Genomic DNA, 24,417 nt, shown 5'->3' with positions numbered 1-24,417 from the left:
GCACTGGCTTCTGGTTTTCAGCTGAGAATGGCTGGTTGGCAAGAAAAGGGAACATTTACTTTCCTGTCCGGAAAGCCAAATGGCAGGGGAGAATGTTTAAGGGGAAAACCCATTTGCTCAGAAAAATCTCCCTCCTCCTGTGCTATACTGGCACAAAATTCTGTCCCTTCTCACAGAATTCCCCATTTTAGAATGCATGCAATAGAATTTTGCTGTCCCTAAAAATAGTCCCCCACGGGCCACAGGTAGAAATAGCCTCTGGAAAACCTGAAAGCCTCACTTGGTTTCCATAACCAGACCCAGTTTGGATTTGTTTCCCACTGTTTTGGGCTCATTCAAACCTTTTCTTGATGTAGCTAAAGCCAGACCTCCCCCAAGGGCTTTCTGAACCACCTGTATTCCTGGAAGATTAATGCAGGAGCCACAGGAAAGGTGCCTGTAGAACACATGGCACATGACTGCAGCCGAAGACCCCTGAACACGATAAGAGGGTCCTGGCACCAGCTTGACTCTCCGGGAGAGGAGGCAATAACCAAGCAGTTCAGATCCAGAGGGTTTTTTTTTTTTTTTTTTAAACCAAACCAATGGAGAAAACTTGCATTAGTTTAATAAGCTTCTTTGCACACATGTGTGCATGTGCTTGCAAGCATGTAAGTGTGTGTATGTGTGACTCTAACTAGTTAAGCAAGCATAAATGAAACTTCTTGGCTTTGCTATAGCATGGTGCTTCCTTGGTCCTCAGTGGCAGCAACAAGAAGCAGCAGAAGCACCCATTTGCAAGAGCAGCACGGACTTTTCCAGATTCTGCTGGGACAGAGCCTGTGGCTCTTCTGAAGGACCTCAATGTACAGAGTCATGGTTCAGCTTGATTTGCTTGCTCTAGGAGCCACTGAGATCAGACATCACTTAGTTTTACTAGAGAATTCGATTCTCAGGTAGACTTTCTTCTTTAAGGACTAAGCCCGGCTCCAAAGCCCACAGGGTTTCTTACCTTGGATCACTAAAGAGGCCTTCTGCACGAGCACTCCTGCCTCATTCTGAGCAAGGCAGCTGAACTCCCCTTGAGACCCGCCGCTAAGATTTGCCACCTGCAGAATCTGTCCAGCTGCCAAGATGTGATGTGTCAGTCCTGGGACAGTCGCGACTGGCTGACCACCATGGAACCACGTGATGTTGGGGGTAGGGTGACCTTTGATGGGACAGCCTAGAAGGAGAGGAGGAGGGAGAGAAGTCATTAATAAAGTGAAATGGGGTATACACCTGATGTGTAGATGCACGCGTACTGTGGGGTCTCCTTACCAATGGCATTTTTCTTATGCTTGCCGTTTCCAACCCAATAGATGTTTCTACTCAGGAATTTCAGGGAGATGACTATTATTCATTCAATGAAGGAAAAATTCTTAGAGTACCCAAAGTGCCTATTTCTTTGTCCTTGTACGAACTTTTAAAAAAATGAAGCAATTAATATCCACTCATTGAATATTTTTCAAGTTAATTAGTTTCTATACTGATTTTTGTACTAACGGAAATCACATCTTCAAATGCAGTGAGTTGGGAAAAAAATGCTACACAGTAATAGTGAAAAATCAAACTTTAATTGGTGAAAGTCTAATAGTTGCCACTATTTTACTGTGTGTGTGATTTTCTAGTCAAAAATTTTAACAGAATCTAGGAAAACAAGTGTAAATGCTGATTTCATTTTTCAGCCAGTCAAGAAACTTGGCCTTCTAACTGCTTTTACCAAGCCTGCACTGGACATGCACTTATCTATGTAGTCACTGAACATACTTTGATACATTAAAATCCTAAAATATTAAACTTAGATATTGTGTCTCCCCAAGCTTTTGTAGCATAGAATTATTAAAGTAAACTGACTGCAAAATTGTGAGAAAAAACTAATTTTCTCTAAACTCAGAGCACTTGCTGAATTTGCTGTTGTGTCTTCAACAATTTAGCTTCCACAGAAAATTTATTTGGAAGTTTACTTTTTATTTTTTTTAATTTAAATTTTAGGTAGATAACATACAGTGCAATTTTGGTTTCAGGAGTAGAATTCAGTCATTCATCACTTACATACAATACTCGGTGCTCATGATAACCAGTTCCCTCCCTGACACCCACCACCCATCATCCATCTAGCCCATCCCCAACCCACCTCCCTCCATCAATCCTCGGCTTGTTCTCTATCATTAAGAGTGTCTTATGGCTTGTTTCCCTCTCTCATTTTTTTCTTTTTCCCCTTCTCCTATGTTCATCTCTTTTCTTTATGAAATTCCACATATGAGTGAGATCATATAGTATCTGTCTTTCTCTGACTTATTTCACTTAGCATAATACACTCTAGAACATCCATGCCATTGCAAATGGCAAGACTTCATTCTTTTTCATGGCTGAGTAATATTCCATTACTCTTCTTGACCCATTCACCATTAGATGGACATTTGGGCTCTCTCCATTATTTGGCTGTTGTTGATAATGCTGCTATAAACATTGGGATGCATGTATCCCTTCAAATCTGTATTTTTGTATACTTTGAGTAAATACCTAGTAAGTAGTGCACTTGCTGGATCATAGGATAGTTCTATTTTTAACATTTTGAGGAGCCTCCATACTGTTCTCTACAGTGCTGCACCAGTTTGCATTTCCACCAATAGCACAAGAGGGTTCCCCCTTTGCTGCATCCTTGCCAACACCTGTTGTTTCTTGTGTTGTTAATTTTAGCCATTCTGATAGGTGTTAGATGATATCTCATAGTGGTTTTGATTTGTATTTCCTTGATGATGAGTGATGTTGTATCTGGTAGCTGTGTGGATGTCTTTTTTGGGAAAAGTGTCTTTTCATGTCTTCTGCCCATTTCTTAACTGGGTTATTCATTTTTTGGGTGCTGAGTTTGATAAGTTCTTTGTAGATTATGGATACTAAAGCTTTATCAGATATGTTGTTTGAAAATATTTTCTCCCATTCTGTAGGCTGACTTTTAGTTTGGTTGATTATTTCCTTTGTTGTGCAAAGAACGGCTACCTGCACAGATGTGTGCCCCTATGGATACAGAAGAGAAGGAGTTTTTCAATCTTGGCTTGTTTTCTATTCTGGAGGAAACACTGTTAGAATTTGTATAGGATGCAGGGTTAACACAGGAAAGGTCCTTAGAGATTGTCTAGTCTAATGCCAGAGGAGGAAGCTGAGGCCCAGAGATGTTAAGACATTTCCCCAAGATCAAGTGACTGACCAGATTCCTTGCCTTGTGTTCTTTCCTCCATACCTGCTACTTGCTCAGCTGGGCACCAGAAATTTACCTAGGCACCTAGTTAGCTCCTTTTTTCTGCTCATTCCTTTTGTTTATCCCTTCCCCTCCAAACCCTACCCCCCCCCCTTTTTTTTTTAACATTTTCACAGTAGTTGTTTGGTTCAAGTGTTTGGAGCAGACTATTTTGAAGAAGGGCCCTGGCAAAATAATGCTAAAATTGACTGTAAGAAGTTCAATATGGGATATCATTGTTAAAGATCCTGTTTTCATTCCTCCCTGCATTTACTCCCTTTGCCATGTAACTTTGCAGTGGCCTTCAATGAGGGGAGGGCTGTAAGTTCCTAACTCCTGATTTTGGGTTTGATCATGTAATACTTTGGCCAATAAAATGAGTCAGATTGTACACTTAACAATCTGAAAGAGAAATTAAGAAAATAATTCCATTTATATTAGTATCAAAAGGAATAAAATACTTAATAAATTTAACCAAGGAGATGAAAAACATGTATAATGAAAACTACAAAATGTTGCTAACAAAAATTAAAACATAAATGGGAAGCTGTGTCATGTTCATGGATTAGAAAACTTAATATTGTGAAGATGTCAATACCCGCAAGGGAACTATAGATTCAGTACAATCCCTATTAAAATCTCAATAACTTTTTCTTCTTTTATTTCTTGCAGAGATAGAAGAATCTATCCTGAAGTTTATATGGAATCTCAGGAGATACTGAGTAGTCAAAACAATCTTGAAAAACAAGAACAAACTCGGGAGTTTCACATGTCCTGATTTCAAAACTTAGTACAAATTCTGTAGTAATTGAAACATTATAGTATAAAGACAGACATATAGACTAATGAAATAAAATAGAGAGCCCCCAAATAAACTCTGGCTTATATGGTCAAATGATTTCCAACATGGAAGCCAGGACCATTTAATGGTGCTGGGAAACCAAGATAGCTACATGCAAGAAAATGAAGTTATAGCCTTACCTTACACCATATACAAAAATCAACTCAAAGGGATCAAAAACTTAAACTTTAGAGTTAAATGTATAGAACTCTTAAAAGGAAACACAAGCAGAAACTTCATAATACTGGATTTGACAATGATTTCTTGGATATGATCCTAAAAGCACAGGGCAACAAAAAATAAACTGGACATCATCTAAATTGAGAGCTTTTGTGCATCAAAGGACACTATCACCAGAGTGAAAAGGCAACACACAGAATGGGAGAAAATATTTGCAATTCACAGATTTGATAGTGGATTAATGTCCATAATATATAAAGAATTCCTACAACTGAACAACAAATATAAACAGCTAAACTAAAAAATGGGTGAAAGACTTGAATAGACATTTCTCTAAAGATATAAAAATGGACAAGAAGCACATGAACAGATGTTCAACATCACTAATTGTTACAGAAATGAAATCAAAACTACAATGAGATACATATCAGATCCAGTGGGATGGTTATTTAAAAAACAAACAAACAGGGGGAGACAAGATGGCGGGGAAGTAGGAGGAGGCGCCTTTTCAACCTGCACCCTAAAGTGAGCTGATTACCTACCAAAGAACTCCGATCACCCATGAAATCAGCCTGAGATCAGAATTATACACGTCTGGATCTCTACGGGGGCCAGAAGACGCCAGTGGGCAGGTAAAGTGGAGTGGGAACGTCGGACTGATATCGGAAGATAAACAAAAGGGGGAGGGAGCCACCAGAGGCGACCGACTGGAAAATAATACCCCAATACGAGAGTGCCCGGCATCTGGGGACCAGCATTAACTTGGAGTCTTGTTGAAAGCACTCAAAAGAGCAAAGACTCGCGCGGGGAAATTGTGGGAATCGGGGCGGATAGGGATAGGGGCTTAAGTCCCCAGACCCAGGGCAGCATCCCCTGGCGCTGAGCCGGAGAGTGCAGCGGAGAAACCTGGTCTTTGTCCCGGAGCCGCCAGTGCGCCCGAGAACGGGTGGAGTCCGGCTCCCGTGAGGGGCTGGGGCCACGCCAGACGGCAGAACGCGCACCTTCCTGGAGATGCGCGCGTGCCTCAACCTCCCCTGAGAGAGGTGCACGAACGCCCAGCCTGGTGTTCTGGGACCCACGCGGTGATAGACCCACGCGGCGATAGAGCCGATAGAGCTGGAGGCGCCGCGCCCCAAACCATCCCCTGGGAGAGGTGCGCGCAAGCCCTGAGCTCTCAGCCCCAGCCAGCGGGAAAATCTCAGTGTGCGATTGCTGCTTGGAACGTCTCTGGCGGTCTGGAGCTGCCCAGACAGCCACAGCTGCCTTGGTTTTGCGTACAAGCAGGAGATCCTGCGTCCCCAGGGACCGTGACTCAGAACCTGCTCTGCCAGCGGCCCAGCGGCTGCAGCACCTGCAGGGGAGCAGACTGAGGCTTCTCTCTGAGAGGGAGGTTGGGGTGCAGTTTTCTTTCCTCTAAACCTCCAAAAACCATCAAAAGCTGTCAAGGCGAGAGAAAAGAAGTGAACAAACATAAAAACCTCCAGAGAACAAAAACCTGAAAAAAACGTTTTTCTCAGAGCCCACCCCCTTGAGGGGGTCGGGAGGACTTAACTCAGGGAACATCATTGACTGAAAACCCACGTGGCAGCCCCCTCCCCCAGAAAACAAATCAGGAAAAAAAAAAAAAAAAAAGACTACAAGAGAACAACCACCACTACTTCACAGATACAACTTTTATTTTTAATTCTTTCCCACTATTCTGGTTCATTTTTTTTCTTTTTTTATATAGATAATTTTTTAACCTATTTACCATCACAGTGAGATGTCCAGTACATCAAATTCCATGATAAACTTCTAACCTGAATTTTTTGATACATACACATGTGTTTTTCTTTTGCTTTTCTATTTTCTTAATTTTTAAAAAAAATTTTTAATTTAGTTTAGTCCAGTTTATTCCTTTTTTATTTTTATTTTCTAATATTCATATAGAGTTAAACTTCAAGGTAACCCCCTTTCTCCAAGCAATGCTACCCCTATAGGTGAACCAATTTTTAATCCCCCTTTTTCTTAGGAAAGTTGAGTCCTTTAACAAAGATATCAAGATACATCCAGGAAGAATCAAAATAACCTTCCTCGCCCACACCGAGAATCTATAACCATGCTCCCATCTTTTTCTTCTGCCAGTGTCTCTGTGTATTTATGTTTGTCTGGATAGTATATAAATCTTATACTTGGGGTTCTTCTTGACGAGGCTCCTCCTTTTTTTTGCTTATATATATATATTTTTTCTCTCGTCATATACTTTTATCAGTCTTTTTGTTTGTCTGTTTTTGTTTGTATACGTCATAAACCTTACCCTGGGGCCCATTTGGGCTGAACCTTCACTTTTATCTTCCCTTTTTTTCCTGTCTCTCTCTCTCCCTCTTTTTTCTTTTTCTTTTCTTTTTTCTCTCATTTGGGTGGGGAATCCTGAGTGCTCAGAAGCGTTCCAGGGTGCACCTTGACTGCACCACGGTCAATACATCCAGCTACATCTGTCCAGTCATCTCTCACCAAAATGACTAGGAGGAGGAATCCCCAACAGAAGAAAAATACAGAGGATGGGCCTTCTGCAACAGAGCTAACGGCTATCAACATAGACAATATGTCAGAAAGAGAATTCAGGCTAACAATTATCCAGGCAATAGCTAGGTTGGAGAAAGCCATGGATGACCAAACAGAATTGATTAGGGCAGAATTGAAAGCGAGGAGAGGAGGTTCATAATGTTAGGGCAGAGCTGAAGGCCACCAGGGATGAGGTTCACAACGCTCTCAATGAGTTCCAATCTAATCTAAATTCTCTAAAAGCTAGGGTAACTGAGACAGAAGATAGAATTAGTGATCTGGAGGACAAACAAATAGAGAGAAAGGATCAGGAGGAAGCCTGGAACAAACAGCTTAGAAGCCACGAAAACAGAATCAGGGAAATAAATGATGCCATGAAACGTTCCAACGTCAGAATTATTGGAATCCCTGAAGGGGAGGAGAAAGAAAGAAGTCTAGAAGATATAGTGGAACAAATTTTTCATGAAAATTTTCCCAATCTTGCGAATGGAACAAGTGTTCATGTACTAGAAGTAGAAAGGTCCCCCCCCAAGATTATAAATTCAAAAAAAACATCCAGGCACCTCATAGTAAAATTGAGGAATCATAATTGTAGATACAATCTCTTGAAAGCTGCTAGGACAAAGAACCTCCTTACATACAGAGGAAAGCCCATCAGAATAACGTCAGACCTGTCCACAGAGACCTGGCAAGCCAGAAAGGGCTGGCAAGATATATTCAGGGCACTAAATGAGAAGAACATGCAGCCAAGAATACTTTATCCAGCAAGACTGACATTCAAAATGGATGGAGAGATAAAGAGTTTCCAAGACCGGCAAGGCTTGAAAGACTATGCAACCACCAAGCCGACACTGCAGGAAATATTAAGGGGGGTTCTATAAAAGAGGAAAAATCCTAAGAATAGCATTGAACAGAAATATAGAGACAATCGACAGAAAGAAAGACTTCAAAGATAACACAATGTCAATAAAAACGTATCTCTCAATAATCACTCTCAACGTGAATGGCCTAAATGCACCCATAAAACGACACAGGGTTGCAGATTGGATAAAACGACAGGACCCATCCATATGTTGTCTACAAGAGACCCATTTTGAACCTAAAGATACACCCAGACTGAAAGTGAAGGGATGGAGAAGCATCTTTCACGCCAATGGGCCTCAAAAGAAGGCCGGGGTAGCGATTCTCATATCAGATAAATTAGATTTTAAACTAAAGACAGTAGTCAGGGATACTGAAGGACACTACATCATTCTTAAAGGGACTATCCACCAAGATGATCTAACAATTGTAAATATCTATGCCCCCAATATGGGAGCAGCCAATTACATAAGAAAACTATTAATCAAGATAAAGAGTCATATTGATATGAATACATTAATAGTAGGAGATCTTAACACGCCTCTCTCAGAAATAGACAGATCATCGAAGCAGAAAATCAATAAAGAAATAAGAGCATTGAATGACACATTGGACCAGATGGACCTCATAGATATATACAGAACATTCCACCCTAAAACAACAGAATACTCATTCTTCTCAAGTGCACATGGAACCTTCTCCAGAATAGACCACATACTGGGTCACAAATCAGGGCTCAACCGATACCAAAAGACTGAGATGATTCCCTGCATATTCTCAGATCACAATGCTTTGAAACTGGAGCTCAATCACAAGGAAAAGTTCAGAAGGAACTCAAATACCTGGAAGCTAAAGACCACCTTGCTTAAGAATGCTTGGATCAACCAGGAGATCAAAGAAGAACTTAAACAATTTATGGAAACCAATGAGAACGAAGACACTTCACTCCAAAACCTATGGGATACAGCAAAGGCGGTCCTAAGGGGGAAATTCATAGCCATCCAAGCCTCCCTCAAAAAAATTGAAAAATCCAGAATACACCAGCTGTCTCTACACCTTAAAGAACTGGAGAACCAACAACAAATCAAACCAACTCCACACGTAAGAAGGGAAATAATCAAGATTAGAGCAGAGATCAACGAGGTAGAAACCAGAGATACAGTAGAACGTATCAACGAAACTAGAAGCTGGTTTTTTGAAAGAATCAATAAGATCGATAAACCATTGGCCACACTAATCCAAAAGAAAAGAGAGAAAGCCCAAATTAATAAAATTATGAATGAAAAGGGAGAGATCACAACTAACACCAAGGAAGTAGAAACAATCATCAGAAGCTATTATCAACAGTATGCCAATAAGCTAAGCAACCTAGATGAAATGGATGCATTCCTGGAAAACTATAAACTCCCAAAATTGAACCAGGAAGAAATTGACAACCTGAATAGACCGATATCTAGTAACGAGATTGAAGCAGTGATCAAAAACCTCCCAAAAAACAAGAGCCCAGGACCTGACGGATTCCCTGGGGAATTCTATCAAACTTTCAAAGAAGAAATAATACCTATTCTCCTGAAGCTGTTTCAAAAAATTGAAGCAGAAGGAAAACTTCCAGACTCTCTTTATGAAGCCAGCATCACCCTGATCCCCAAACCAGGCAAAGACCCTACCAAAAAGGAGAATTTCAGACCGATATCACTGATGAATATGGATGCTAAGATTCTCAACAAGATCCTAGCAAACAGGATCCAACAGCACATTAAAAAGATTATCCACCATGACCAGGTAGGATTCATCCCTGGGTTACAAGGATGGTTCAACATTCGCAAATCAATCAATGTGATAGAACAAATCAATAAGAGAAGAGAGAAGAACCACATGATCCTCTCCATTGATGCAGAAAAAGCTTTTGACAAAATCCAGCATCCGTTCCTGATTAAAACGCTTCAAAGTATAGGGATAGAGGGAACATTCCTGAACTTCATCAAATCTATCTATGAAAAACCCACAGCAAATATCATCCTCAATGGGAAAAAGCTTGCAGCCTTCCCATTGAGATCAGGAACACGACAAGGATGCCCACTCTCACCACTCTTGTTCAACATAGTATTAGAAGTCCTAGCAACAGCAATCAGACAACAAAGAGAAATAAAAGGTATCCAAATTGGCAAGGAAGAAGTCAAACTCTCTCTCTTCGCAGATGACATGATTCTTTATATGGAAAACCCGAAAGACTCCACCTCCAAACTACTAGAACTCATACAGCAATTCAGTAATGTAGCAGGATACAAAGTCAATGTCCAGAAATCAGTGGCTTTCTTATACACTAACAATGAAAATACAGAAAGGCAAATTAGAGAATCGATTCCATTTACTATAGCACCAAAAACCATAAGATACCTCGGAATAAACCTAACCAAAGAGGTTAAAGATCTGTACTCGAGGAACTACAGAACACTCCTAAAAGAAATTGAAGAAGACACAAAAAGATGGAAGACCATTCCATGCTCTTGGATGGGAAGAATAAACATCGTTAAAATGTCTATACTGCCCAGAGCAATCTATACTTTTAATGCCATTCCAATCAAAATTCCACCAGTATTTTTCAAAGAGCTGGAGCAAATAATACTAAAATTTGTATGGAATCAGAAGAGACCCCGAATTGCTAAGGAAATGTTGAAAAACAAAAATAAAACTGGTGGCATCACGTTACCTGATTTCAAGCTTTACTACAAAGCTGTGATCACCAAGACAGCATGGTACTGGCATAAAAACAGACACATGGACCAGTGGAACAGAGTAGAGAGCCCAGATATGGACCCTCAACTCTATGGTCAAATAATCTTTGACAAAACAGGAAAAAATATCCAGTGGAAAAAAGACAGTCTCTTCAATAAATGGTGCTGGGAAAACTGGACAGCTATATGTAGAAGAATGAAACTTGACCATTCTCTTACACCGTACACAAAGATAAACTCGAAATGGATAAAAGACCTCAACGTGAGACAGGAATCCATCAGAATCCTCGAGGAGAACATAGGGAGTAACCTCTTTGATATCAGCCATAGCAACTTCTTTCAAGATATGTCTCCAAAGGCGAAGGAAATAAAGGCAAAGATGAACTTCTGGGACTTCATCAAGATAAAAAGCTTCTGCACAGCAAAAGAAACAGTCATCAAAACAAAGAGGCAACCCACGGAATGGGAGAAGATATTTGCAAATGACAGTACAGATAAAAGGTTGATATCCAGGATCTATAAAGAACTCCTCAAACTCAACACACACAAAACAGATAATCATATCAAAAAATGGGCAGAAGATATGAACAGACACTTCTCCAATGAAGACATACAAATGGCTACCAGACACATGAAAAAATGTTCATCATCACTAGCCATCAGGGAGATTCAAATCAAAACCACATTGAGATACCACCTTACACCAGTTAGAATGGCCAAAATTAGCAAGACAGGAAACAACGTGTGTTGGAGAGGATGTGGAGAAAGGGGAACCCTCTTACACTGTTGGTGGGAATGCAAACTGGTGCAGCCACTTTGGAGAACAGTGTGGAGATTCCTCAGGAAATTAAAAATAGATCTTCCCTATGACCCTGCAATTGCACTGCTGGGTATTTACCCCAAAGATACAGATGTAGTGAAAAGAAGGGCCATCTGTACCCCAATGTTTATAGCAGCAATGGCCACGGTCGCCAAACTGTGGAAAGAACCAAGATGCCCTTCAACGGATGAATGGATAAGGAAGATGTGGTCCATATACACTATGGAGTATTATGCCTCCATCAGAAAGGACGAATACCCAACTTTTGTAGCAACATGGACAGGACTGGAAGAGATTATGTTGAGTGAAATAAGTCAAACAGAGAAAGTCAAGTATCATATGGTTTCACTTATTTGTGGAGCATAACAAATAATATAGAGGACAAGGGTAGATGGAGAGGAGAAGGGAGTTGAGGGAAATTGGAAGGGGAGGTGAACCATGAGAGACAATGGACTCTGAAAAACAACCTGAGGGTTTTGAAGGGGCGGGGTGGGAGGGTGGGGGAACCAGGTGGTAGGTATTAGGGAGGGCACAGATTGCATGGAGCACTGGGTGTGGTGAAAAAACAATGAATACTGTTACGCTGAAAATAAATAAAAAATTTAAAATTAAAACAAACAAACAAACAAACAAACAAGATAACCAGTGTTAATGAAAATGTGGGAAAACTAGAATCCTTGTGCTTTGCTGGTGGGAATTTAAAATGGTGCAGCCATTGTGGGAAACAGTATGGAGGTTCCTCAAAAAATTAAATGTAGCATTACCATCATGATCCACTAATCCCACTTTGGTGTATATACCTGAAGGAATCGAAAGCAGGGATTTGAATAGCTATTTGTGCACTGATGTTCATAGTAGCAGTATTCACAGTAGCCAAGAGGTGAAAACAACCCGAATGTCCATCAGTAGATGGGTAGATGAACAAATATATGATATATATGTATGATGGAATATTATTCAGCCTCAAAAAGTAATGAAATTCTGTTATGTGTGACAAGATGGATGAACCCTGAACACATTTAGTGAAAGGAGCCGGAGGCAAAAGCACAAATCTTACAGGAGGCACCTAGTCTGGTCAAGTTCATAGAAACAGAAATCAGAATATGGATTATCAGGGGCTGGAGGAAGGGGAGGGGGGAGTATGGGAAATTACTATTTTTTAAATGGGTACAGAGTTTCAGTTTGAGATAAAAAGTTCTGGAGATGGAAAGTTTGAGTGCTGCACAATGATGTGAAGGCAATTAATGCCACTGAACACTTACAAATGTTTAAAATAGTACATTTTATGTTATGAGTATTTTACCACCATAAAAGAAATGAGACAGATGTGCTGGGATACCAGTTCCAAACCTCAATCTCAAGAGACTGTGTTTTTGCTTGTGCTCATGTGCCATTGCTATCACCAGAAGGACACACTTGGACTGGCCTAATGGTCCCAAAAGAGGGTGAAAGAATGGTGGAGAACAGCCAAGTTCACCCCAGCCAAACTCAGTTTAGATCAGCTGAACTTAAGATCAGCAAGAATAAATAATTGCTATTTTAAGCCACTGAATCTTACTATTATTTTATGTAATGTGGTGATAGCTAACTGATACACTTAGGGAGAAGGGATTTCCACAATTCCCCTAGGCCTATGGATTCAAGGCTTGGGGTAGGGCAGAGTTTCTACCTGTGTGCTGATTGCCCACATCTTCTTACTCAGGTACATAGGAGGAGCAGTTTCCCTGCCTGCTCCTGGTAGCATCTGGGCCTCTGTATGTTATGAGGTCCATCGTGATGTCATTATACTCTTGTTCTGAAATAGGAGTAAGAATGGCCTTAGGGAGAAGTGTACAGAAATCAGTGAGCTGAGGATCTCCTGGGAGCAGCAGTATCTAACCCCCTCTAGGACCAAAGGTAGTCTGGAGTCAGATGCTGATTTCATTTTCTAAGAAGAGACAGAAAAACTGCACATTTATTTAGGCAAATAGCATGATTTAAAAAAAAAATGTGGCTTGAAACCAGTATAGCTTTTCAGACTTCCTTAAACAAGCCAATATATGTCTCAATCATATCTGCTTTAAAAAAAAAAAAAAAAGGTGTCATAGACTGTTAAGATGCTGGTTCCAGGAATTTTTCTGTTTGGTCAGTGGGGACAGAGCCTTGGTGAGGCTGACTATATTCTAAATTGATAAATAAGAATCTTGCTATTCCCAAGGAAACATGAGATATTTGGCAAGGAAGTCTCTGATATTTAGCCCTAATCTTCAATTTTCCAACTCCATTAGGACTGATTTTCTGAGAGTTTTTAAGCAGAAAAAGGAGTAGTAACAACCTTAGGCTGTTTTCTATGGCTGATGAAGTTACTTATCTGGGAGCCAGGAATCCTAGTCAGCTAAATAAGAGGTTCATTTGCATAGCAATTTACATTTATAATCCTCCCTCCTTCTTGGAATTAGAGGCCACAGTGAGCAGCCAAGACATCTTTTTGGCCTGTCTGGGTCTTGGGTCTTGGACGTGTTCCAATGGCCTTCCAGCCTGGTGCTCCCAGTGTGAATGAGATGAGGCAGAGTTCCTTCCAAGGGCAGGCATGAGGACTGACATGACGTGAAGTTCTGAAAGCTCAACTTGAGAAAGACTCACAAGGAGGAACAACCAAGATGCATGTCTGAGCAGCGACCTTCCTAGCAATCATGCCTCTATTCTGAAACCTATCAGGGTCAAAATCGGTTTTGCAGAAAGTTTTAGAAAGAAAAGCAATTGGGTTACTTTCAAAAGTACTGACACAGATTCATGACTCCCCAAGAGAACTCTAGAATTTGATAGGGTTCCCTGGTTTCAGTTTTCTAATCTGTGAGGGTATTAGTCAATGTTTTTTTTTTTTTTTTTTTTAAGATTTTATTTATTTATTTGACAGAGAGACAGCAAGAGAGGGAACACAAGCAAGAGGAGTGGGAGAAGGAGAAGCAGGCTTCTCACTGAAGAGGGAGCCTGATGCCCAGCTTGATCCCAGGACCCTGGGATCATGAGCTGAGCAGAAGGCAGACACTTAACGGACTGAGCCACCCAGGCACCCCTAGTCAATGGTTTTGTAGTTGATAATTCCCTTAGGGTCTGTAGAGGTACCTGGGAAGGAGACTCTGAGAGGAAATATGCATAAGGTGGGGGCTTTGGTGCCTCTATTATCATTTTTTTTTCTTTTTTTTTTTTAAGATTTTATTTATTTATTTGACAGACAGAGATCACAAGTAGGCAGAGAGGCAGGCAGAGAGATAGGAGGAAGCAGGCTCCCTGCTGAGTAGAGAGCCTGATGCGGGGCTCGATCCCAGGACCCTGAGATCATGACCTGAGCCGAAAGCAGAGGCTTTAACCCACTGAGCCACCCAGGCACCCCCTCTATTATCATTTTAATCACAAAAGACTATACTTGGCTTCTGCATGAGGAGATTCCATTATTGATAACCACTGAGTTAGATGATCTTTAACGTGCTTTTAAGATTCCTGGACTTCTCAAAATCATCTCAAACTCATCATCCTCATCCCTCTTCTTCCTGTCTGAGGTAGCCAAGTACCAAGGGTAAAATAGACCTATTCAATCTATATTGCTTAGATCAGTGTGCAGTGAAACAACTATGCCAGTGAAAAGCTCATGGAAGAGATATTATATATAAAGGTTATTTAGGATTAAAGTAAACTGGGACCAGGGATAGAGAGTAGGAAGGGGAGGGCAGCCTAGAAGAAGCAGTGTGAGCAAAGGTACAAAGATGAGAAAACCTGTGATGTGGTTAGAAGAAAAGACTAGTTGACTTGGCTAGAACACAGAAAACATAAATGAGGGTGGCATGGTGTGTGAGAGTTGCAGTGGGGAGGATCTTGACAGCCAGAATCTAGTCTCTTGTAAGGTTTCTGAAGAGAGGGAGTGATCTGATCTAGGTTGGCTTTAGAAAGATTATTAAGGTAGTTCTTTGCAAGATGCACTTGCTTGAGAGAAAGAATCTATGGTATCAGTTCAGACGTGGTAAGAAATGAAATATATTTGCAAGGGTAGCTCTGATCGGATGTGAGGAGGAGAGGAATGGAGGCAATGAGGAAAAGCTAATAAGATTGGAACACTAGTGAGACTATTAACAGAAATAGGCAAGTCAGGAAGAGAAGCTATTGCTTATCTGCACTCCTGGAGATAGTTAAGTTTAGTTTTAAGCATACTGACTTTCAAGGTTGTGATGGAACCACAGTATAGAAAAATCCATCAAGATGGCAGAGATAAAAATGGAAGTTAAGTCAGAGATATTTACTAGAGACAAATTTTGGGAACCGATTATATACATTTGTAAGGATGAAGTCTTCAGTGAAAAGAAGTCAAGTCTCAGGACAAAACAGTGGGGGAACTCTAGCATTTAGTGATTGAAGGAGGAAGAAGAGGTATTAAGGAAGTCTACAAAGAAATGGTCTGAGAGATAGGAGGAAAACTGAGAATACTTAATATCATGGAAATCCAGAAAGGAGAGAGATTAAAGAAACTGGCTGTTAGGAAACAAGTGATTGATAAGAATTTGTGTAATGAATGAATAGCCTCATTTGTTTATGAAAATAACTGAATAAATAAACATTTCCCCCACAATGCTCCCACTCCCTTCTCAGGCAATAGGTAAACTCATTCTAATTAATTAATTCTGATTAGTAGAATTAGAAATATAGGTATCTATATGATCAATACATCCCATTCAATGCTATGCACACCCATTTATTGAATTTAAGAGAAAATTTACCTCTGGGTGTTGAATCTTTAGAATTGGACCAACATCCACAACCCAATAACCATGGGTGATTAAGAAGATAAAAAAATTAAAGAGGATGCTTAGGAATGCTTCAAATGTTACAAAACAGGAATGGAGTAGATCTTGATCAGAAAACTCTTTAAACAACCTGACTGGGGATTCTAGCTTCCAGTAATGATGAATAACTTGGTTGGACTAATCTTCCTGCAAATAACAATCATAAAATCTAAAGGACAACAACAACCCCCATTAAACAACTTTTTGAAAGCCCTGAAGAGTGACCAAAAGCAGTGACAGAAACAGGAGGGGAGTGTGCCCTAGAAACTTGGCAACTGCAACAAGTGTGATTTGCCGGCTTGTAGCTTTCTACCAGAGGAAATTCCTCAAAGCCCATGTGGGTCAGGGAGGTGGCTTGAGATGTCAGAGGACAGGGTCTGGGAGCTGTTATAACAGCTGAAAAGTTAAGGGAGAAAAGCCTGGAAGAGCCATGGGGGGATAAACCTCAAAATCTACATAAATCCTGGCCAAATTATTTGACAAAACCTAGGGGACCCAGCAAAAGAACAGCAGGTAGAAGCTGAAAGAACAGACTAGAAAATTCATTTAGTTTTCATTGCAGGGAAGACAGAGGTTGGGCTTTGAGTCCAGCTAAGTTAACTGTCCAGGAGAACAAGAATAAAACACTCTCTTAGGAAACATAACAGAATTCAGAGTCTCTACAATATCTTACAGCCTTGAGATCATGACTTGAGCCAAAATCAAAAGTCAGACACTTAACTGACTGAGCCACCCAAGTGTCCCTCTATGCTTTTTCTATGAGGGTTTAAGAAATTTAAAAAAATTTGCTGTTCCAGCCTGTTACTGTCAGATATTTCCTCAAATGCCTTATATTCTGTTCAACTTAGAAGTTCCTACTGGTAGGTTCACCTTCATTCATTTAGCCCTGTTGAAGTCAGAGATCCTTTTCATTTGTATTTCTGTCACCCTCGATTCCACCAACTTTAGTTCAGTTGCTCTGTATGGCAGAAACTGTTAGTGATCCTATCATAATGGTCCTCTCCTCCTTGGAGTGAAAGAACTCCTGAATTTTAGTAAGGTATATAGCTGCCTGTAATAGAGTCGTCTCCCATACCCCCCCTGCAATAAGGCATAGGACATATGATTGTATTCAGTGAAACGAGAGGGAAAGTGATGTGTATACTGCCTGGGATATGCTTTTAAAGGAAAGAACTTGCTCTTGTCCCCTTTCCTCCATCCTGTTATTGAGAACATGTATGTAGAAAAATCCATCTTGGTCTAGGTGGATAAGGGCAATACTCCAGGATGTCAGAGTGATAGGACTTTCAAAATATTTTTGCCTGGGTCCCTGCATGACATGGTAGGTTGTCAGGCCATGCTTCGAATACCTTCCTCTGGGCTGCTCGGTGAGACAGAAATACGATCTTATCCTGTTGACTGCCATTTTGGGTCTTCGTTTTTGGTTGTTGAATGTTTATCCTAACTATGACAGTCCTAAATATTCTTTCCTTACTGAGACAGTGTCCTGCTGTACAGGTTATTGCCTTTTCCTTCCCATCTGTCTAGGGACCAGAGAGGATGTACTTCTAGGAAGTGTAACTGATCATCTTGAATATGCCATTAGGACAGTCTGCTTTCAGCAGTAAAAGGAAAGTAAAGACTGAAATAAACTAATTACAACTAAAGCAAATGAACAAACTTACTGGCCATCTGCCTTTTCTATCACTAAACCATCTTTCAGTGCTTTGAACTGAATACATATCTCATTCTCCTTAAGCACTTACTTTGTATCCTGAAGTGGTATCCACCTCTGCACACAGGCAGTGCAGCCCTCCATGCTTTTATGTACATATTTATGTGCATGTCTCTATGTGTACACAGTGGTCTCTGAGGTTTGCCCACCGCAATAGTCAAAATAAGAAATCTAACAAGAATTCCCACAGTGTATGTTCCCAGTGAATAATTATCCATGTTTCACCGCTAATGAGAAAACCTGGCTTGTAACCAGCGTTCCTTTCTGTCACGGACATTTCTCATTTGTTAAAGTAAAAGAAGTATCAATCATTTTTTTTGAAGGTGAGCGATTTCTCTGTGTGCCATTTACAAGGACACCAAAACCATGAGCTAACGTGTTCCACACCTCCAGAGAGACCAAATGATGAACCGCTCCCCTGCCCCCTCTGCTTTAGGGAGGATGGTAACCACATCTCATGTGGGGGCTAACATCTCCTTTTCTGTTTCCCTCCCAGCTATGTGAATGTGGACCATCTCCATCCTCCCAACTTCAATGCCTACCCCAGGAAGCAGTCATTCAGCAGAGAATGACAGTGCTCTTCCCTCAGACCTCAGTTATGACAGATCTTGGGTTGGCTAGGTGTCTGAGGAGGAAGCAGTGCTTGGGAAGGCTGCCTAGCTAATGAGAGTTCTGGCAGCAGAAAGCCTCTCTCTATCAATCCTTTGTAACCAGTGAAAGAAATTATTGCCTGTAGGCTTCCATTCCTAGGTTTACTGTGGCTCCAGACTGAGCCAAAGCCAGGTGTGATTCATACACGTGTGAGGGTTTTTTCCTATTTTTTTTTAACACATTAACTGTAGAATAATAAAAGTTTAGAATGAGGGAGATGTGCAAAAATAAGAAAGTCAAATTAAATATGAAATTGCACCCATTGGGAGTTGTTTTGGCCATAACCTGCCACTAGTTGACATCCCTGATTAAATCAAACTGACCTCACTGACATTCTTCATCTCTGTGTGTTTCACATTGGTTTCTGTAATGAAAGTAGCTTCACTCAAGAAAACACGCTGAATCAACAGATCAGGGAAATGTGGTGGGGAGAAAACTGGGAGGACTGGTGGTCCTGGCTTCTAATTCCTTGCACCCTTCGGAAGATGCTGGTTTACCTTAAAGATGGTGAGATAGGGCTGCCTTTGGGGCACCTGTCTAAAAAAAAGCTCTGAACTCATGATGGTCATTCTTTAGTGGGTATTTTTGTTGAACCGAAGGGCTAAATATCAGCAGGATCTCTGGTCTGCTGAGAAAGAGGCAAGTGGTTTGATTTATGGGCTTCTTTGTAGGTTAGATCAAGCCAACACAGGCATTCCTTAGCAGCTCATTGCCTGAGGGAACCACACATCCAGAGTGGAATTCCATGAGCTTGTAGCTTTCATGAGAATAAGACAAGAGTTCAGGGTGCATCTTCTCCCTTCTCTCCTCCCTTTCCAGCCAAATAACTCAGGAAAAGGCATCTGAGCTGGAGAAACCAATTATAAAGAGCAAAAAATGGAAATAGACTGAAAGAGCCCAGAAGGAAGAATGGTTTGAAAATGGGGGTCCACGATCTGAAAGAGGAGGAGAAAAAAGTAGTGCTCTGGAGGGTTTCACTTATTGAACTGCTATCTCAAGGAAAGGAAAGCCGTGGCAGTTTAGGACGTGCTGTGTAAAAATATTAAAGACGTGGCATTCTTACTTCATGAGCTGGCTCCAGGCCTGTCAGCATTTCCATTATAATCCTGTATTTTTCACGGAGTTAAAACTTACTATAAAAATGATGTGTGCTGGGATGAAACTTGGCACTTGGTGTAGTCAGTCTGGGAGTCCTTTCCTTAATTTAATTTTACAAAACTGGAAAACACTCAGCCATTTACATTTATGGAGGGATCTCCATGCTGCGCGTGGTGTATACAGTGTGTATTGGCCTCACTCTCCGGCCATGGGGTGATGGATGAGAGCAGGGAGTCTGCCCCATTGCCTTTTCTGGCTGGTCCCCCTTTCGGGTTTGCTGTCCCCTTGACTTTGAGGAATGGTCTCTAAGGCAGCATGGGACGGGTGGGAACTGGCGCTAGGCAGCAGGCTGAGAGACATGATTAATTCATATCGGAAAAAACTCTGTTCCTACTCCCCATTTGTCAGCTGGACCCCAGAAGGCTGTGGGAGAAGACACACAACTTTAATTTTCACTCCCGATTTTTGGGACCTCCCAATAAGCTGGTCAAATAACCAGGCCAAGACTATTCCCATGTACATGTGCCCAAAGAAAACTAACTTTAAAACATTCCTGGAAAGAAGGAACTATACAAGCCCATTTTCCATTCCCCAAATGTCTCTTTACCCCTAGGGCAAGCTTTGGGTTTCCACTGGCAGGGGGTATGCTAATGTCTCCATGCTCCTGGGCATCTGGTAGAAGAACTTGATATATTTCTCAGCATGAAAAGTAGCTCTATCCAGATTTATGACTTGATTAAAGCCTTGCCTTCTCCAAAGTGGTTTGGTTATTGCTTGGCTACTGCCCTCATCCATAACCTTAGAATCTGATTATTCTCTTACAGGTAAGGAAGGTGAATGGCACTTAGGATGTCCATACATACGGTGTCTCGGCCGTGAACACAGAATTGCATTGTCTGATTTAGAGCTTGGCAGTGCTGAACAACATGCTTATCTGGGGCTGACTGCACTACCTGGGGCCATGGGGGTGGGGGGGAGGCGGGGGCTCTCAGAAACTGGTCCAATTTCTTTAAACTCACGGTAGTGTTGACGGGGATTGAAACTATCTCAAGTGGATAATACACAGAGTTCCCACGTGTCTCTCTCTGCCAGCAGGCTCTTGGCATAAAACGCACCTTTAAAAACACATCAGCATTTTTTCAAAGTTTCAAATTTCTGGGTTTATAAGTCCCCGGTTGACTCTACCCTCAGGCTGCTGGCAGGTGCTACCCGGCCCGCAGGAGGAGAGACTGGGGTGACCCCGGAGGAGGCCTGGCTGGAGGCTGTCTGGAGCAGAGGAAGGGAGTTTCAGCCCACTGATGAGATGGCCTTTTAATGAACCCCAGAATGTGGCTCCTGCTTGGGCCATACCATACTTCTGAGCAGGGTCCCAAGTCAGAGCTCCCCTCTCTGTGTAGGTTTCAAGGTTACACCTACCAAGTCCAGATTCTGGGAGGAATGGGGCTGATGTTGCACGTTTGGTCCAAAAGGGGACAGTATTTCAGGGCTTTCAAGAAGTGCTCTGTAAGAATCAAGGCGCTACCTGCTGTGAGAAAGAAGAGGCAGTTCCAGCCTCTCTGAATATTCTTGTCCCTTGAGGAATACAGCTGTCCTCACGCCCTCCCTCAGGCCAATGGACAGGCCAGCTAGAAAACATCCAGATTAGGGAAAATAAAACCAAAAAACACAAAAGCCAGCAGCAGCTCAGCGCCAACATGCCTTCATGAACTCAGCGTAGGTTTGGCTCGTGTAAGGGCCAGAGCGTTTGCAAAATAAATAAAAACCCACACACGCCAAAAAAAAAAAAAAAGGAGCCTCCACTCAGCCCGGTACACACCCCATGTCAGCTCTCCTCTGCTGAACCACAGCCACGGACAGCCGTGGATGTGAAGAATGGCTGATATTCATAGCAGGTATCCTCCAAGGCCTGACTGGGGCAGGCCACAGGGTTCAGCGGGCGCTGGGGGTGGAGCTGCTGGGGGAGTGCGAGCACCTTGCCTGAATTTATTATTCCCATAGAAGCCTCCTGGGTCTTGAGGCTCCAGAAACTCCTCAAATTGTAAAGAAAATAATAAACAATCTGGGTAAGGTGAATGGGGGGGGTGTTTAGCAGGGGAGCTCAGTCGGGGCCGGGAGCCACAGGGAGGGGAGGGGTCGGCGCTGTGTTTGCACGGACGCCGCTGGCTCGCTCTGCTCGTGTCGTGACATGTTCTGGCGGGTGAGGTCTGGCCTTTGGCAGCCAGACCGGAAGAATATGTCGTTTGTGAAGGGCCCATAAGTAGAGATGTCCTAGGTGGAGGAGGTCGGACACCTACAACCCAGGCTGGAAAGGCCATCACGGTAATGGGACATGGATCTGAAGAGCAGAGAGGGGCTATCCAAATAGCCCGTCTTTGTCTTGCAACATGCATTTCTGGGACTGATTTGTTTTGGATTCTAATACTTGCTGTATTTGATTCTCATATCTGGCTACAGAGTCCAGAGGCTCCCTTGGAACACTCAGTGGGCTCCCTGACGGCTTACGGGAGAGGTGGCAGGTTCAGATCCTCGGGTCCAATTCTGACCTTGGACAGAATCACCTGGACTTAAGAGTCCCTAAAGCCAATCCACTCCTCTTAGGAAACTGGGGATTCCAGACAAGCTAGCACTGGGTGAGGCAGAGTACATGCCGCTTTTCCGGGAACAGATAACTTCTTCATTGAATTTGTTCTTTATGGGCTTTCCCATTCTCAAAGCACTCATATCAGGGGAAAGTAGGGAGATGCATTTTGAAACAGGGCTGTTTACCTAATCTCTGTATAACTGATGGATGTGAGAGCTAATGTTTCCACTGTGTTTCTGAAAGCCATTTCAAGGACAGCAGAGAGAGGAAAGGCTAAAAGTCCGGGCTTGGGCAGAGCAAAAACATGCAGTGTGGGGACAAGTTATGCCTATTATTCAATAACCTCACAGGGCACCTACACTCCTCATTAAAATATACAATTAACATTCTGCTAAAGTTTTGTTTCTAGATCTTTCTAAAAGACTAAGGCTGGGAGGTACCAGGAAATGGGGAAGGAATTAACTTTTCCTACCATAATGAGACTTTTTTTCTCCTAAAATGCATTTTTGGATTACAATTTTGCAGGGATGAGATGAAAGAAAAGTGTTTCCAGGAAGGTGCTCATATATTGCTACTTCTTTGTCAAAATAATTTCTTAAAAACTAAGCAGAAGAAAGCTTTGTTGTCATTTTTGATAAAAAAGTCCAGAGCAAGAGCTGGCAATTGTTTATTTATTTATTTATTTTTTGTAAAAGGCCACATAATAAATATTTTGGACTTTGTGGGTCATATGGTCTCTGTCACAACTGCTCAAGTCTGCCATTATAACTTGAAAGCAGCTACAGACAATATATCAATGAAAAGAGAATGAAATGAGTGTGGCTATTCCCAGCTAAAACCTTATTTACAAAGAGGTGGTAGTCTAGTCTTCGTCTGAGGGCCAACCCTGGTCTAGGGTATGAGATCATTAGAGTTTCTGAACACTAAGAACATACAGTGTAGTAAAACCATGAAACAAATGCCCATGCAAGATGTATTTTTACCTCCAAAGGCAATAGCCATTTTCAGAAGAGAAGAAAGATGAATTCAATACCTTCTTTGCTAATAGACTCAATTTGTTGTTTTAAAAACATCTAGTGATAATTCATGATAAATTAGAAATCCAGAAAACTATTAAGAATAAAACAATCCTAATCACTATGAACATTGTTCCTTCTAATCATACATGTGCACATATATTTCTGGATAAGTTGATAAATCTTAGTCTCACCAATGAATATATAGGTCTACATCATTCTTTTAAATTGCTGCTTAAGATTCTGTATGTGAATGCATCAGAACTTTTATTTAATCAAATCTCTATTTACAGATAATTATGTTATCTTTAATTTTTCACTAATATAAACTACATTGTAACTTTCCTAGTATATATAATCTTTGTATCCAGATATCTTCTTAGGTTACATTACTGAGGTGGCATTGCTGGATCAATAAGCATCATTTAAAAATATTGGTCTGCATTGCCAAATTGTCCCCCCCAGAAATGGTAGACTAATTTATGTTTTGGGCAACAATGCATGACAGTACATGTCAACTGATTCTTGCATATTGTGGTTGGTAGGCAGAATAATGGTCTCCCTAAAGATAACCACATACTAATCCCTGAAACCTATGAATATGTTACTTTGCATGGCAAATAGACTTTTCTAGATAAGAAGGGATCTTGAGATGGAAGATTATCCTAGATTATCCAGGTGGGCACAATGTAATCATAAGAGTCCTTACAATGGGAAAGGCAGAGGGTCAAAGTCAGAGATTGAAGAAGTTGCTAGATGTTGGCCATGCAGAAGGAAGAAAGGCTAAGAGATGTAGGTAGCTTCTAGGTGCTGGAATGGGCAAGGAAGTGGATTTCCCCCCAGAGACTCCAGAAGGACCATAGTTTGGATGACCTTGATTTTAGCCCCAAAAAGACCCATTTCAGACTTCTCACTTCTACATCCATAAGAGAATAAATTTATGCTGTTTCAAGTCCCTAAATTTGTGGAAATCTGTTACAGCAAATACAGATTTTTGTAAATGTTTTTCATCTTTATCAGTCTCATCCAATAAATATTATCTGATTCTTATTTGCATTCCTTTATTAGTAGGATTGAATCTGTTTTTGAGTTTTTAATGTATAGCAAGTTGTTAATGTTGCTGGCTCATGGATCTCTTTGGGAATCTGAAGAAAGTTGTGGGTTCTTGCACCCGAGAAAAGTACATTTACTCATACGCTAGGGAGCTTACAGCCTCAAAGTACAAGGGTCCCAAGTTAAGAGCTCCTAAAAAGGGAAGGAAAGGAAAGGAAAAAGGAAGAAAGGAAGAAAGAAAGAAAGAAAA

General features: G+C 41.4%; 1 protein-coding gene across 2 annotated transcripts in view; it reads right to left on the bottom strand.

Moving 5' to 3' along the window:
- ADAMTSL1 (ADAMTS like 1) overlaps positions 1–24,417 on the bottom strand; it is a gene marked incomplete at its 3' end in the record, with an annotated part of 404,822 nt that overhangs the window by 34,967 nt on the left and 345,438 nt on the right. For both annotated transcript variants that reach the window (XM_080819725.1, XM_080819726.1), the window contains one exon: positions 992–1,204. In XM_080819725.1, the coding sequence (XP_080675851.1) occupies positions 992–1,204 (213 nt within the window). The remainder of the gene's footprint in view (positions 1–991; positions 1,205–24,417) is intronic.

The sequence above is a fragment of the Martes martes genome (assembly GCF_963455335.1).
Source record: "Martes martes genome assembly, chromosome: 12".
Taxonomy (NCBI): domain Eukaryota; kingdom Metazoa; phylum Chordata; class Mammalia; order Carnivora; family Mustelidae; genus Martes; species Martes martes.
The sequence above is the reverse complement of the archived record's forward strand: the minus strand, read 5'-3'. Positions and strand labels throughout refer to the sequence as shown.